At 43.5% G+C, this 13,871-nt stretch overlaps 1 protein-coding gene across 3 annotated transcripts in view; it reads right to left on the bottom strand.

Annotated features, from left to right (window-relative positions):
• Positions 1-13,871, bottom strand: part of LOC139381685 (ABC transporter G family member 23-like) — a 56,871-nt gene that overhangs the window by 26,581 nt on the left and 16,419 nt on the right. For all 3 annotated transcript variants that reach the window (XM_071125382.1, XM_071125383.1, XM_071125385.1), the window contains 2 exons: positions 11,105-11,212; positions 8,933-9,026 (listed from right to left, as the gene is read on the bottom strand). In XM_071125382.1, coding sequence (XP_070981483.1) covers positions 8,933-9,026; positions 11,105-11,212 — 202 coding nt within the window. The remainder of the gene's footprint in view (positions 1-8,932; positions 9,027-11,104; positions 11,213-13,871) is intronic.

Genomic DNA, 13,871 nt, shown 5'->3' with positions numbered 1-13,871 from the left:
ATTACATCACTAACGTCAGGTGGTGAAGGCTCAGGCCCAGTCATCATGTCACCTATGTCCTTGTCCTTATTGGTTTTCTCTCTCTGTGAACACTGGAGCCTTGTAGCTACTGATAGAGGGGCCTGATTCAGTAGTTGGAATCAATAGTTGGAATCAGTAGTTGGAATCATATCCAATATTGTGAAAAAGTCACCACATTGGGTGATACATTACTTTCTCACTGTAAACTGAATAAAGAAATGATTAAAATAGTGGCTAGAGAGTAGCTATCCTCTATCAATCTCCCATCCCCTTCCAGTTGTATATCTCCCTTAAATGTGTCTTTCCTGTTAAACTGTCTGTTTTTCCAAATCACCTTTCACCTCATTTATGTAGAAGTTGTCTGTTGATTGTCTTAGCTGGAGATGACCTTGTAGCTGGAGATGGATGACCTTGTAGCTGGAGATGACCTTGTAGCTGGAGATGACCTTGTAGCTGGAGATGACCTTGTAGCTGGAGATGACCTTGTTTCTCAGCTCTCTGAACAGATTTCTGTCCACATGTTTTTAGTGATTTCTTCCTTTCTATTAGACCCTGATTTTACCACAGTCTGTCATTTAACCAGGGTAGGGTATTCTTTCTTTTTAAGTTAGTGAGCGTTGTTGTTACCTCACAAGTATTTCAATTGAAACTCTGTTTTGTAAGCTTTCTTGCAATCACGGTTAAATTACGATCTGATCTCAGTTATCAATAGTTAGTCCTGTTGACTAGAACACAGAGGTAGAACTGTAGACTAGAACACAGAGGTAGTACTGTAGACTAGAACACAGAGGTAGAACTGTAGACTAGAACACAGAGGTAGAACTGTAGAGTAGAACACAGAGGTAGAACTGTAGAGTAGAACACAGAGGTAGAACTGTAGAGTAGAACACACTGTGGTGATAGATTGTGCCCTAAATCCAGTCTGAATACATTACACAGGTGGTACAAGGACCTTCTGTGTCCCAAATGGCACCCTATTCCCTATATAGTGCACTACTTTTAACCTGAGCCCTATGGGTCCTGGTAGAAAGTAGTGCACTATAATAATAATAATAATGATATGGTGCCATTTGGAACATAGAGAGTCTTATCAGTGTGTTTCCATCAGATCTGTGTTGAGTGTGAGAAGCTAAATGCAGAATACAGTACTATGCACTTCACACTACTTTCACTTCTGCCTTAGTGGTTCAGCAGGACAATGGAACTGGCTACAATAGAGAAGTGAGAACTGATCCATCTCTCTGGATAACAACATCTGCTAAATTACTCAGATGTAAATGTCTGTCTCGTGGTAATAGGTCAGAGGGAATACAGTAGGCAGAAGTTGTCTAAATATCTGTCTCGTGGTAATAGGTCAGAGGGAATACAGTAGGCAGAAGTTGTCTAAATATCTGTCTCGTGGTAATAGGTCAGAGGGAATACAGTAGGCAGAAGTTGTCTAAATGTCTGTCTCGTGGTAATAGGTCAGAGGGAATACAGTAGGCAGAAGTTGTCTAAATATCTGTCTCGTGGTAATAGGTAAGAGGGAATACAGTAGGCAGAAGTTGTCTAAATATCTGTCTCGTGGTAATAGGTCAGAGGGAATACAGTAGGCAGAAGTTGTCTAAATGTCTGTCTCGTGGTAATAGGTCAGTGGGGATGGAATACAGTAGGCAGAAGTTGTCTAAATGTCTGTCTCGTGGTAATAGGTCAGAGGGGATGGAATACAGTAGGCAGAAGTTGTCTAAATATCTGTCTCTTGGTAATAGGTCAGAGGGAATACAGTAGGCAGAAGTTGTCTAAATATCTGTCTCTTGGTAATAGGTCAGAGGGAATACAGTAGGCAGAAGTTGTCTAAATGTCTGTCTCGTGGTAATAGGTCAGAGGGGATGGAGAGTACAGTAGGCAGAAGTTGTCTAAATGTCTGTCTCGTGGTAATAGGTCAGAGGGAATACAGTAGGCAGAAGTTGTCTAAATATCTGTCTCGTGGTAATAGGTCAGAGGGAATACAGTAGGCAGAAGTTGTCTAAATGTCTGTCTCGTGGTAATAGGTCAGAGGGGATGGAATACAGTAGGCAGAAGTTGTCTAAATGTCTGTCTCGTGGTAATAGGTCAGAGGGGATGGAGAGTACAGTAGGCAGAAGTTGTCTAAATGTCTGTCTCGTGGTAATAGGTCAGAGGGAATACAGTAGGCAGAAGTTGTCTAAATGTCTGTCTCGTGGTAATAGGTCAGAGGGGATGGAGAGTACAGTAGGCAGAAGTTGTCTAAATGTCTGTCTCGTGGTAATAGGTCAGAGGGAATACAGTAGGCAGAAGTTGTCTAAATATCTGTCTCGTGGTAATAGGTCAGAGGGGATGGAGAGTACAGTAGGCAGAAGTTGTCTAAATGTCTGTCTCGTGGTAATAGGTCAGAGGGAATACAGTAGGCAGAAGTTGTCTAAATATCTGTCTCGTGGTAATAGGTCAGAGGGAATACAGTAGGCAGAAGTTGTCTAAATGTCTGTCTCGTGGTAATAGGTCAGAGGGGATGGAGAGTACAGTAGGCAGAAGTTGTCTAAATGTCTGTCTCGTGGTAATAGGTCAGAGGGGATGGAGAATACAGTAGGCAGAAGTTGTCTAAATGTCTGTCTTGTGGTAATAGGTCAGAGGGGATGGAGAATACAGTAGGCAGAAGTTGTCTAAATATCTGTCTTGTGGTAATAGGTCAGAGGGGATGGAATACAGTAGGCAGAAGTTGTCTAAATGTCTGTTTTGTGGTAATAGGTCAGAGGGGATGGAATACAGTAGGCAGAAGTTGTCTAAATGTCTGTCTCGTGGTAATAGGTCAGAGGGGATGGAGAGTACAGTAGGCAGAAGTTGTCTAAATATCTGTTTTGTGGTAATAGGTCTTAGGGGATGGAATACAGTAGGCAGAAGTTGTCTAAATGTCTGTCTCGTGGTAGTAGGTCAGAGGGGATGGAGAGTACAGTAGGCAGAAGTTGTCTAAATGTCTGTCTCGTGGTAATAGGTCAGAGGGGATGGAATACAGTAGGCAGAAGTTGTCTAAATGTCTGTCTCGTGGTAATAGGTCAGAGGGAATACAGTAGGCAGAAGTTGTCTAAATATCTGTCTCGTGGTAATAGGTCAGAGGGAATACAGTAGGCAGAAGTTGTCTAAATGTCTGTCTCGTGGTAATAGGTCAGAGGGGATGGAATACAGTAGGCAGAAGTTGTCTAAATGTCTGTCTCGTGGTAATAGGTCAGAGGGGATGGAGAGTACAGTAGGCAGAAGTTGTCTAAATGTCTGTCTCGTGGTAATAGGTCAGAGGGGATGGAATACAGTAGGCAGAAGTTGTCTAAATGTCTGTCTCGTGGTAATAGGTCAGAGGGAATACAGTAGGCAGAAGTTGTCTAAATGTCTGTCTCGTGGTAATAGGTCAGAGGGGAGGGAATACAGTAGGCAGAAGTTGTCTAAATGTCTGTCTCGTGGTAATAGGTCAGAGGGAATACAGTAGGCAGAAGTTGTCTAAATGTCTGTCTCGTGGTAATAGGTCAGAGGGAATACAGTAGGCAGAAGTTGTCTAAATGTCTGTCTCGTGGTAATAGGTCAGAGGGGATGGAATACAGTAGGCAGAAGTTGTCTAAATGTCTGTCTCGTGGTAATAGGTCAGAGGGGATGGAATACAGTAGGCAGAAGTTGTCTAAATGTCTGTCTCGTGGTAATAGGTCAGAGGGGAGGGAATACAGTAGGCAGAAGTTGTCTAAATGTCTGTCTCGTGGTAATAGGTCAGAGGGGAGGGAATACAGTAGGCAGAAGTTGTCTAAATGTCTGTCTCGTGGTAATAGGTCAGAGGGAATACAGTAGGCAGAAGTTGTCTAAATGTCTGTCTCGTGGTAATAGGTCAGAGGGGAGGGAATACAGTAGGCAGAAGTTGTCTAAATGTCTGTCTCTTGGTAATAGGTCAGAGGGAATACAGTAGGCAGAAGTTGTCTAAATGTCTGTCTCGTGGTAATAGGTCAGAGGGAATACAGTAGGCAGAAGTTGTCTAAATGTCTGTCTCGTGGTAATAGGTCAGAGGGGAGGGAATACAGTAGGCAGAAGTTGTCTAAATGTCTGTCTCTTGGTAATAGGTCAGAGGGAATACAGTAGGCAGAAGTTGTCTAAATGTCTGTCTCGTGGTAATAGGTCAGAGGGGATGGAATACAGTAGGCAGAAGTTGTCTAAATGTCTGTCTCGTGGTAATAGGTCAGAGGGAATACAGTAGGCAGAAGTTGTCTAAATATCTGTCTCGTGGTAATAGGTCAGAGGGAATACAGTAGGCAGAAGTTGTCTAAATGTCTGTCTCGTGGTAATAGGTCAGAGGGGATGGAATACAGTAGGCAGAAGTTGTCTAAATGTCTGTCTCGTGGTAATAGGTCAGAGGGGATGGAGAGTACAGTAGGCAGAAGTTGTCTAAATGTCTGTCTCGTGGTAATAGGTCAGAGGGGATGGAGAGTACAGTAGGCAGAAGTTGTCTAAATATCTGTTTTGTGGTAATAGGTCAGAGGGGATGGAATACAGTAGGCAGAAGTTGTCTAAATATCTGTCTCGTGGTAATAGGTCAGAGGGAATACAGTAGGCAGAAGTTGTCTAAATGTCTGTCTCGTGGTAATAGGTCAGAGGGAATACAGTAGGCAGAAGTTGTCTAAATGTCTGTCTCGTGGTAATAGGTCAGAGGGAATACAGTAGGCAGAAGTTGTCTAAATATCTGTCTCTTGGTAATAGGTCAGAGGGGATGGAGAGTACAGTAGGCAGAAGTTGTCTAAATGTCTGTCTCGTGGTAATAGGTCAGAGGGGATGGAGAATACAGTAGGCAGAAGTTGTCTAAATATCTGTTTTGTGGTAATAGGTCAGAGGGGATGGAATACAGTAGGCAGCAGTTGTTTAAATGTCTGTTTCGTGGTAATAGGTCAGAGGGGATGGAATACAGTAGGCAGAAGTTGTCTAAATGTCTGTCTCGTGGTAATAGGTCAGAGGGAATACAGTAGGCAGAAGTTGTCTAAATGTCTGTCTCGTGGTAATAGGTCAGAGGGGAGGGAATACAGTAGGCAGAAGTTGTCTAAATGTCTGTCTCGTGGTAATAGGTCAGAGGGAATACAGTAGGCAGAAGTTGTCTAAATGTCTGTCTCGTGGTAATAGGTCAGAGGGAATACAGTAGGCAGAAGTTGTCTAAATGTCTGTCTCGTGGTAATAGGTCAGAGGGGATGGAGAGTACAGTAGGCAGAAGTTGTCTAAATGTCTGTCTCGTGGTAATAGGTCAGAGGGAATACAGTAGGCAGAAGTTGTCTAAATGTCTGTCTCGTGGTAATAGGTCAGAGGGGATGGAATACAGTAGGCAGAAGTTGTCTAAATGTCTGTCTCGTGGTAATAGGTCAGAGGGAATACAGTAGGCAGAAGTTGTCTAAATGTCTGTCTCGTGGTAATAGGTCAGAGGGAATACAGTAGGCAGAAGTTGTCTAAATATCTGTCTCGTGGTAATAGGTCAGAGGGAATACAGTAGGCAGAAGTGTCTAAATATCTGTCTTGTGGTAATAGGTCAGAGGGAATGGAATACAGTAGGCAGAAGTTACCACTAACCACTGATACCTCAGACACAGGGTTAGATATGTTCCAACCCTATATTGATACAGCTCTATGGGGGCTAAATGTAATCTGATCTTAGATCTGTATTGTAAAGGACATCTATTACGCGTACCAAAAGGCACCCTATTCCCTATTTAGTGCACTACTTTTGACCAGGGCCCATTGAGGCAAATAACCAGATATACTGTGAAGACTTTCTCCTTTGGTTTTCTGTACATATTCACATCAGTTATTTACAGACAATCTCCTGTATATTCATACTGTATGTTTTTTTCCACCTGCTTATGAATCAGCTTACGAATCAGTTCATGAAATCTGCTCATGAATCTGCTCATGAATCTGCTCATGAAATCTGTTCATGAATCTGCTCATGAATATGCTCATGAAATCTGTTCACGAATCTGCTCATGAAATCTGTTCACGAAATCTATTCACAAAATCTGTTCATGAATCTGCTCATGAAGCAGATGTGAACAAATAAGGCATGTAAATACTGTAATATTCAGTACTGTAGTTCATGTGGTACAGGACCAAAACATCCCTCAGTACTGTAGTTCATGTGGTACAGGACCAAAACATCCCTCAGTACTGTAGTTCATGTGGTACAGGACCAAAACATCCCTCAGTACTGTAGTTCATAGTTCATGTGGTACAGGACCAAAACATCTCCTCAGTACTGTAGTTCATGTGGTACAGGACCAAAACATCCCCTCAGTACTGTAGTTCATGGTTCATGTGGTACAGGACCAAAACATCCCCTCAGTACTGTAGTTCATGGTTCATGTGGTACAGGACCAAAACATCCCCTCAGTACTGTAGTTCATGGTTCATGTGGTACAGAACCAAAACATCTCCTCAGTACAGTAGTTCATGTGGTACAGGACCAAAACATCCCTCAGTACTGTAGTTCATGTGGTACAGGACCAAAACATCCCTCAGTACTGTAGTCCATGGTTCATGTGGTACAGGACCAAAACATCCCTCAGTACTGTAGTTCATGTGGTACAGGACCAAAACTTCTCCTCAGTACTGTAGTTCATGTGGTACAGGACCAAAACATCCCCTCAGTACTGTAGTTCATGTGGTACAGGACCAAAACATCCCCTCAGTACTGTAGTTCATGTGGTACAGGACCAAAACACCCCCTCAGTACTGTAGTTCATGTGGTACAGGACCAAAACATCCCCTCAGTACTGTAGTTCATGTGGTACAGGACCAAAATTTCTCCTCAGTACTGTAGTTCATGTGGTACAGGACCAAAACACCCCCTCAGTACTGTAGTTAATGTGGTACAGGACCAAAGCACCCCCTCAGTACTGTAGTTCATGTGGTACAGGACCAAAACATCCCCTCAGTACTGTAGTTCATGTGGTACAGGACCAAAACATCCCCTCAGTACTGTAGTTCATGTGGTACAGGACCAAAACATCCCCTCAGTACTGTAGTTCATGTGGTACAGGACCAAAACATCTCCTCAGTACTGTAGTTCATGGTTCATGTGGTACAGGACCAAAACATCCCCTCAGTACAGTAGTTCATGTGGTACAGGACCAAAACATCCCCTCAGTACTGTAGTTCATGTGGTACAGGACCAAAACATCCCCTCAGTACAGTAGTTCATGGGGTACAGGACCAAAACATCCCCTCAGTACTGTAGTTCATGGGGTACAGGACCAAAACATCTCCTCAGTACTGTAGTTCATGGGGTACAGGACCAAAACATCCCCTCAGTACTGTAGTTCATGGGGTACAGGACCAAAACATCCCCTCAGTACTGTAGTTCATGGGGTACAGGACCAAAACATCCCCCCAGTACTGTAGTTCATGGGGTACAGGACCAAAACATCCCCTCAGTACCACATCCTTCATGGCTGTCCCCTTCACCACTCTTATCACATTTAATTTCCTCACTGAGGAAAAAGGCTGCTCAGAAACAAACATCATCTCAGAGGAAAACCAGGAAAAAGGTTTTACAGGAACCTAATCTGTAGATTACAGAGCAGTAGCTCCTAGGCATTAGACTTTGAACCAGTCAGGATAGGGAATGAACACTACTAGTCTGATGGAGAACATGGTGAGGGCCATACAACTGGAATAGTGTATACAACTGGAATAGTGTATATAACTGGAATAGTGTATACAACTGGAATAGTGTATACAACTGGAATAGTGTATACAACTAGAATAGTGTATACAACTGTAATAGTGTGTATAACTGGAATAGTGTATACAACTGGAATAGTGTATATAACTGGAATAGTGTATACAACTGGAATAGTGTATATAACTGGAATAGGGTATACAACTGGAATAGTGTATATAACTGGAATAGGGTATACAACTGGAATAGTGTATATAACTGGAATAGTGTATACAACTGGAATAGTGTATATAACTGGAATAAAACTGGAATAGTGTATATAACTGGAATAGTGTATACAACTGGAATAGTGTATATAACTGGAATAAAACTGGAATAGTGTATATAACTGGAATGGTGCACCCCCCCCCCCTTTCTAAAACGGTAAAACAACTACAGGAACTACCAAAGGACCCATTGTTTCTCAGCAGAGGGGACCTCATAATTGCCTGCTCATAAAGTATTTGGAGGGACGGTCAGTTAAGCTCTGTCTGTTTCCCATTTCCTCTTATGACAACAGATCAACAAGGCACAGTGTTCACAGAGGAGCATTTGACAAAAGGACTGTGTGTGACAGAGTGAGTGTCTTACCACATTGGCTTGCCTGGCCTCCTCTATGTAGTGTCTATCAGTAGGTAGTTATCATGTATATAGACTGTATCTTACCACATTGGCTTGCCTGGCCTCCTCTATGTAGTGTCTATCAGTAGGTAGTTATCATGTATATAGACTGTATCTTACCACGTTGGCTTGCCTGGCCTCCTCTATGTAGTGTCTATCAGTAGATAGTTATCATGTATATAGACTGTATCTTACCACGTTGGCTTGCCTGGCCTCCTCTATGTAGTGTCTATCAGTAGGTAGTTATCATGTATATAGACTGTATCTTACCACGTTGGCTTGCCTGGCCTCCTCTATGTAGTGTCTATCAGTAGATAGTTATCATGTATATAGACTGTATCTTACCACGTTGGCTTGCCTGGCCTCCTCTATGTAGTGTCTATCAGTAGATAGTTATCATGTATATAGACTGTATCTTACCACGTTGGCTTGCCTGGCCTCCTCTATGTAGTGTCTATCAGTAGATAGTTATCATGTATATAGACTGTATCTTACCACGTTGGCTTGCCTGGCCTCCTCTATGTAGTGTCTATCAGTAGGTAGTTATCATGTATATAGACGGTATCTTACCACGTTGGCTTGCCTGGCCTCCTCTATGTAGTGAGTGGTGATGACGACTGATACTTTTCCAGTTTTCACAATCTCTACTAGATGCTGCCAGATCCTACAGGGACACATGACACAACTCAGTTTAAGGGCAACATCCTATGGTCCCAAATGGCACCCTATTCTCTATAAAGGGCACTACTTACCAGAGCTCTATGAGCCCTGGTAGTGCACTATAAAGGGAATAGGGTGCCATTTGGGACACAACCTTAGCCTTATGACCTGCCTGGGATTACCCTGACTGGACTGATTTGGCTGGGCTTTGTAACAGAGCACTGGTACCATTACACAATCAGATTATACACCCAGATACTTCCAACAGGATGTATACAGTCATTCTGAATGAGAGACAAAATGGTTTCTGTAATGAGGGGCAGAGAGTGTGTTTGACAGGTTCAGACTGTTGGAGACAGAGTGTTGTTCATAAACTACTCTGTTATCTTTAGACTGTTGGAGACAGAGTGTCGTTCATAAACTACTCTGTTATCTTCAGACTGTTGGAGACAGAGTGTCGTTCATAAACTACTATGTTATCTTCAGACTGTTGGAGACAGAGTGTTGTTCATAAACTACTCTGTTATCTTCAGACTGTTGGAGACAGAGTGTTGTTCATAAACTACTCTGTTATCTACAGACTGTTGGAGACAGAGTGTTGTTCATAAACTACTCTGTTATCTTCAGACTGTTGGAGACAGAGTGTTGTTCATAAACTACTATGTTATCTTCAGACTGTTGGAGACAGAGTGTTGTTCATAAACTACTCTGTTATCTTCAGACTGTTGGAGACAGAGTGTTGTTCATAAACTACTCTGTTATCTTCAGACTGTTGGAGACAGAGTGTTGTTCATAAACTACTATGTCATCTACAGACTGTTGGAGACAGAGTGTTGTTCATAAACTACTCTGTTATCTTCAGACTGTTGGAGACAGAGTGTTGTTCATAAACTACTCTGTTATCTACAGACTGTTGGAGACAGAGTGTTGTTCATAAACTACTCTGTTATCTTCAGACTGTTGGAGACAGAGTGTTGTTCATAAACTACTATGTTATCTACAGACTGTTGGAGACAGAGTGTTGTTCATAAACTACTATGTTATCTACAGACTGTTGGAGACAGAGTGTTGTTCATAAACTACTCTGTTATCTACAGACTGTTGGAGAAAGAGTGTTGTTCATAAACTACTCTGTTATCTTCAGACTGTTGGAGACAGAGTGTTGTTCATAAACTACTCTGTTATCTTCAGACTGTTGGAGACAGAGTGTTGTTCATAAACTACTCTGTTATCTACAGACTGTTGGAGACAGAGTGTTGTTCATAAACTACTCTGTTATCTACAGACTGTTGGAGACAGAGTGTTGTTCATAAACTACTCTGTTATCTTCAGACTGTTGGAGACAGAGTGTTGTTCATAAACTACTCTGTTATCTACAGACTGTTGGAGACAGAGTGTTGTTCATAAACTACTCTGTTATCTACAGACTGTTGGAGACAGAGTGTTGTTCATAAACTACTCTGTTATCTTCAGACTGTTGGAGACAGAGTGTTGTTCATAAACTACTCTGTTATCTTCAGACTGTTGGAGACAGAGTGTTGTTCATAAACTACTCTGTTATCTACAGACTGTTGGAGACAGAGTGTTGTTCATAAACTACTCTGTTATCTTCAGACTGTTGGAGACAGAGTGTTGTTCATAAACTACTCTGTTATCTTCAGACTGTTGGAGACAGAGTGTTGTTCATAAACTACTCTGTTATCTACAGACTGTTGGAGACAGAGTGTTGTTCATAAACTACTCTGTTATCTACAGACTGTTGGAGACAGAGTGTTGTTCATAAACTACTCTGTTATCTACAGACTGTTGGAGACAGAGTGTTGTTCATAAACTACTCTGTTATCTACAGACTGTTGGAGACAGAGTGTTGTTCATAAACTACTCTGTTATCTTCAGACTGTTGGAGACAGAGTGTTGTTCATAAACTACTCTGTTATCTACAGACTGTATGTGACATTCATTATATTGGATGTAAAAGGGGGAAATGTGAAGCAGGTGAATTGTTGTAGAAGGTTTTGTGTGTGTGTGTGTGTGTGTGCATGTGCGCGTGTGCGCGTGTGTGTGTGTGTGTCCAGTACATACTTGGCTCTCAGCACAGGGTCCACCCCGACTGTGGGTTCATCCAGAATCAATAACTGGGGGTTCTGAAGTAAGGCCGCTCCTAGAGACACCCTCCGTTTCTGCCCTCCGCTGTAAACACACACACACACACACACACACACACACACACACACACACACACACACACACACACACACACACACACACACACACACACACACAATGTTACATAAAACACCTGATATATCTGATCCATCCAGCTGCATTTGTTTGACATGGGTCCCACTCACTGGTTTCTCAGTGTAGTAGGTGTGTTAGCAGGGCTGGTAAGACAGCAGAGAAACCCTGCAACATTAACCTTGTGTTAAACAGGGCAGTACTGGGTCCTTGTGAGGTATAAGGGGGATGTTTATTGTACTACAGGGCAGCACTGGGTCCTTGTGAGGTACAAGAGGGATGTTTATTGTACTACAGGGCAGCACTGGGTCCTTGTGAGGTACAAGAGGGATGTTTATTGTACTACAGGGCAGTACTGGGTCCTTGTGAGGTACAATAGGGATGTTTATTGTACTACAGGGCAGTACTGGGTCCTTGTGAGGTATAAGGGGGATGTTTATTGTACTACAGGGCAGCACTGGGTCCTTGTGAGGTATAAGAGGGATGTTTATTGTACTACAGGGCAGTACTGGGTCCTTGTGAGGTACAAGAGGGATGTTTATTGTACTACAGGGCAGTACTGGGTCCTTGTGAGGTACAAGAGGGATGTTTATTGTACTACAGGGCAGTACTGGGTCCTTGTGAGGTATAAGGGGGATGTTTATTGTACTACAGGGCAGCACTGGGTCCTTGTGAGGTATAAGGGGGATGTTTATTGTACTACAGGGCAGTACTGGGTCCTTGTGAGGTACAAGGGGGATGTTTATTGTACTACAAGGCAGTACTGGTGCCTTGTGAGGTAGGGGAGATGCTGAGAGCTGGGGGCCACACCAGTGCTTTCACAGGTTCAAAGGCCAATTACACTACTATGACATAATTGGTGAGTTAGTTAAGACACATTTATCTGGAGGCCTTGCTTCTGTACAGTCAGAATACTGGGACTGAGAGCTGTTGGTTCTGTACAGTCAGGATACTGGGACTGAGAGCTGTTGGTTCTGTACAGTCAGGATACTGGGACAGAGAGCTGTTGGTTCTGTACAGTCAGGATACTGGGACAGAGAGCTGTTGGTTCTGTACAGTCAGAATACTGGGACTGAGAGCTGTTGGTTCTGTACAGTCAGTGAGGGAGCCTTCTTTTGGCATTGACATCTGTCAAGACATGTCTGTTGCAAAAACACAGCATTTTTACAGAAGCCGTGACACACAAACAGAAACTCACTCAGGAGGAAACTGTTTCCTTCTATTTCTAGCCATCTGAGCCTTGGCTGTAGCCTACTTTGTCCCCAGATCAAAATGGGATATACTAGTGCACTACTAGTGACCAGGGTACTGTGTATAGGGAATATGGTGCAATTGGGGATAGTCTCTAGGCACAGGTCACATGGTTTTGTGGACATGATGTAATCATGGACCTATGCTGGTTAGAAGAGAGGGAGGAGATTGAGACCCACTAACCCATTGACCCTTCAATCCACTAACCCTTCAACCCACTAACCCTTCAACCCATTAACCCTTCAATCCACTAACCCTTCAACCCACTAACCCTTCAACCCTTCAACCCATTAACCCTTCAATCCACTAACCCTTCAACCCACTAACCCTTCAACCCACTAACCCATTAACCCTTCAATCCACTAACCCTTCAACCCACTAACCCTTCAACCCACTAACCCTTCAACCCACTAACCCTTCAACCCACTAACCCTTCAACCCACTAACCCATTAACCCTTCAATCCACTAACCCTTCAACCCACTAACCCTTCAACCCACTAACCCTTTAACCCACTAACCCTTCAACCCACTAACCCTTCAACCCACAAACCCATTAACCCTTCAACCCACTAACCCTTCAACCCACTAACCCTTTAACCCACTAACCCTTTAACCCACTAACACTTTCACCCAGAAAGGTGTGTGTGTTCTGGGGACTGATAAATCCATTCCATCTCCATAATGTGGACATGGGTCACTGCCTCTGTATTTGGCCCCTCCTCGTCATGGGCAACAGGAAACTACCCCACGCCAAATGAACGTCATGGGCGACAGGAAACTACCCCACGCCAAATGAACGTCATGGGCAACAGGAAACTACCCAACGCCAAATGAACGTCATGGGCAACAGGAAACTACCCCACGCCAAATGAACGTCATGGACAACAGGAAACTACCCCACGCCAAATGAACGTCATGGACAACAGGAAACTACCCCACGCCAAATGAACGTCATGGACAACAGGAAACTACCCCACGCCAAATGAACGTCATGGACAACAGGAAACTACCCCACGCCAAATGAACGTCATGGGCGACAGGAAACTACCCCACGCCAAATGAACGTCATGGGCAACAGGAAACTACCCCACGCCAAATGAACGTCATGGGCAACAGGAAACTACCCCACGCCAAATGAACGTCATGGACAACAGGAAACTACCCCACGCCAAATGAACGTCATGGACAACAGGAAACTACCCCACGCCAAATGAACGTCATGGACAACAGGAAACTACCCCACGCCAAATGAACGTCATGGACAACAGGAAACTACCCCCCTTGCCAAATGAACGTCATGGACAACAGGAAACTACCCCACGCCAAATGAACGTCATGGGCGACAGGAAACTACCCCAC

This window comes from Oncorhynchus clarkii, chromosome 23 (assembly GCF_045791955.1).
Source record: "Oncorhynchus clarkii lewisi isolate Uvic-CL-2024 chromosome 23, UVic_Ocla_1.0, whole genome shotgun sequence".
Classification (NCBI taxonomy): domain Eukaryota; kingdom Metazoa; phylum Chordata; class Actinopteri; order Salmoniformes; family Salmonidae; genus Oncorhynchus; species Oncorhynchus clarkii.
This window is presented reverse-complemented; position numbering and strand designations above follow the sequence as displayed.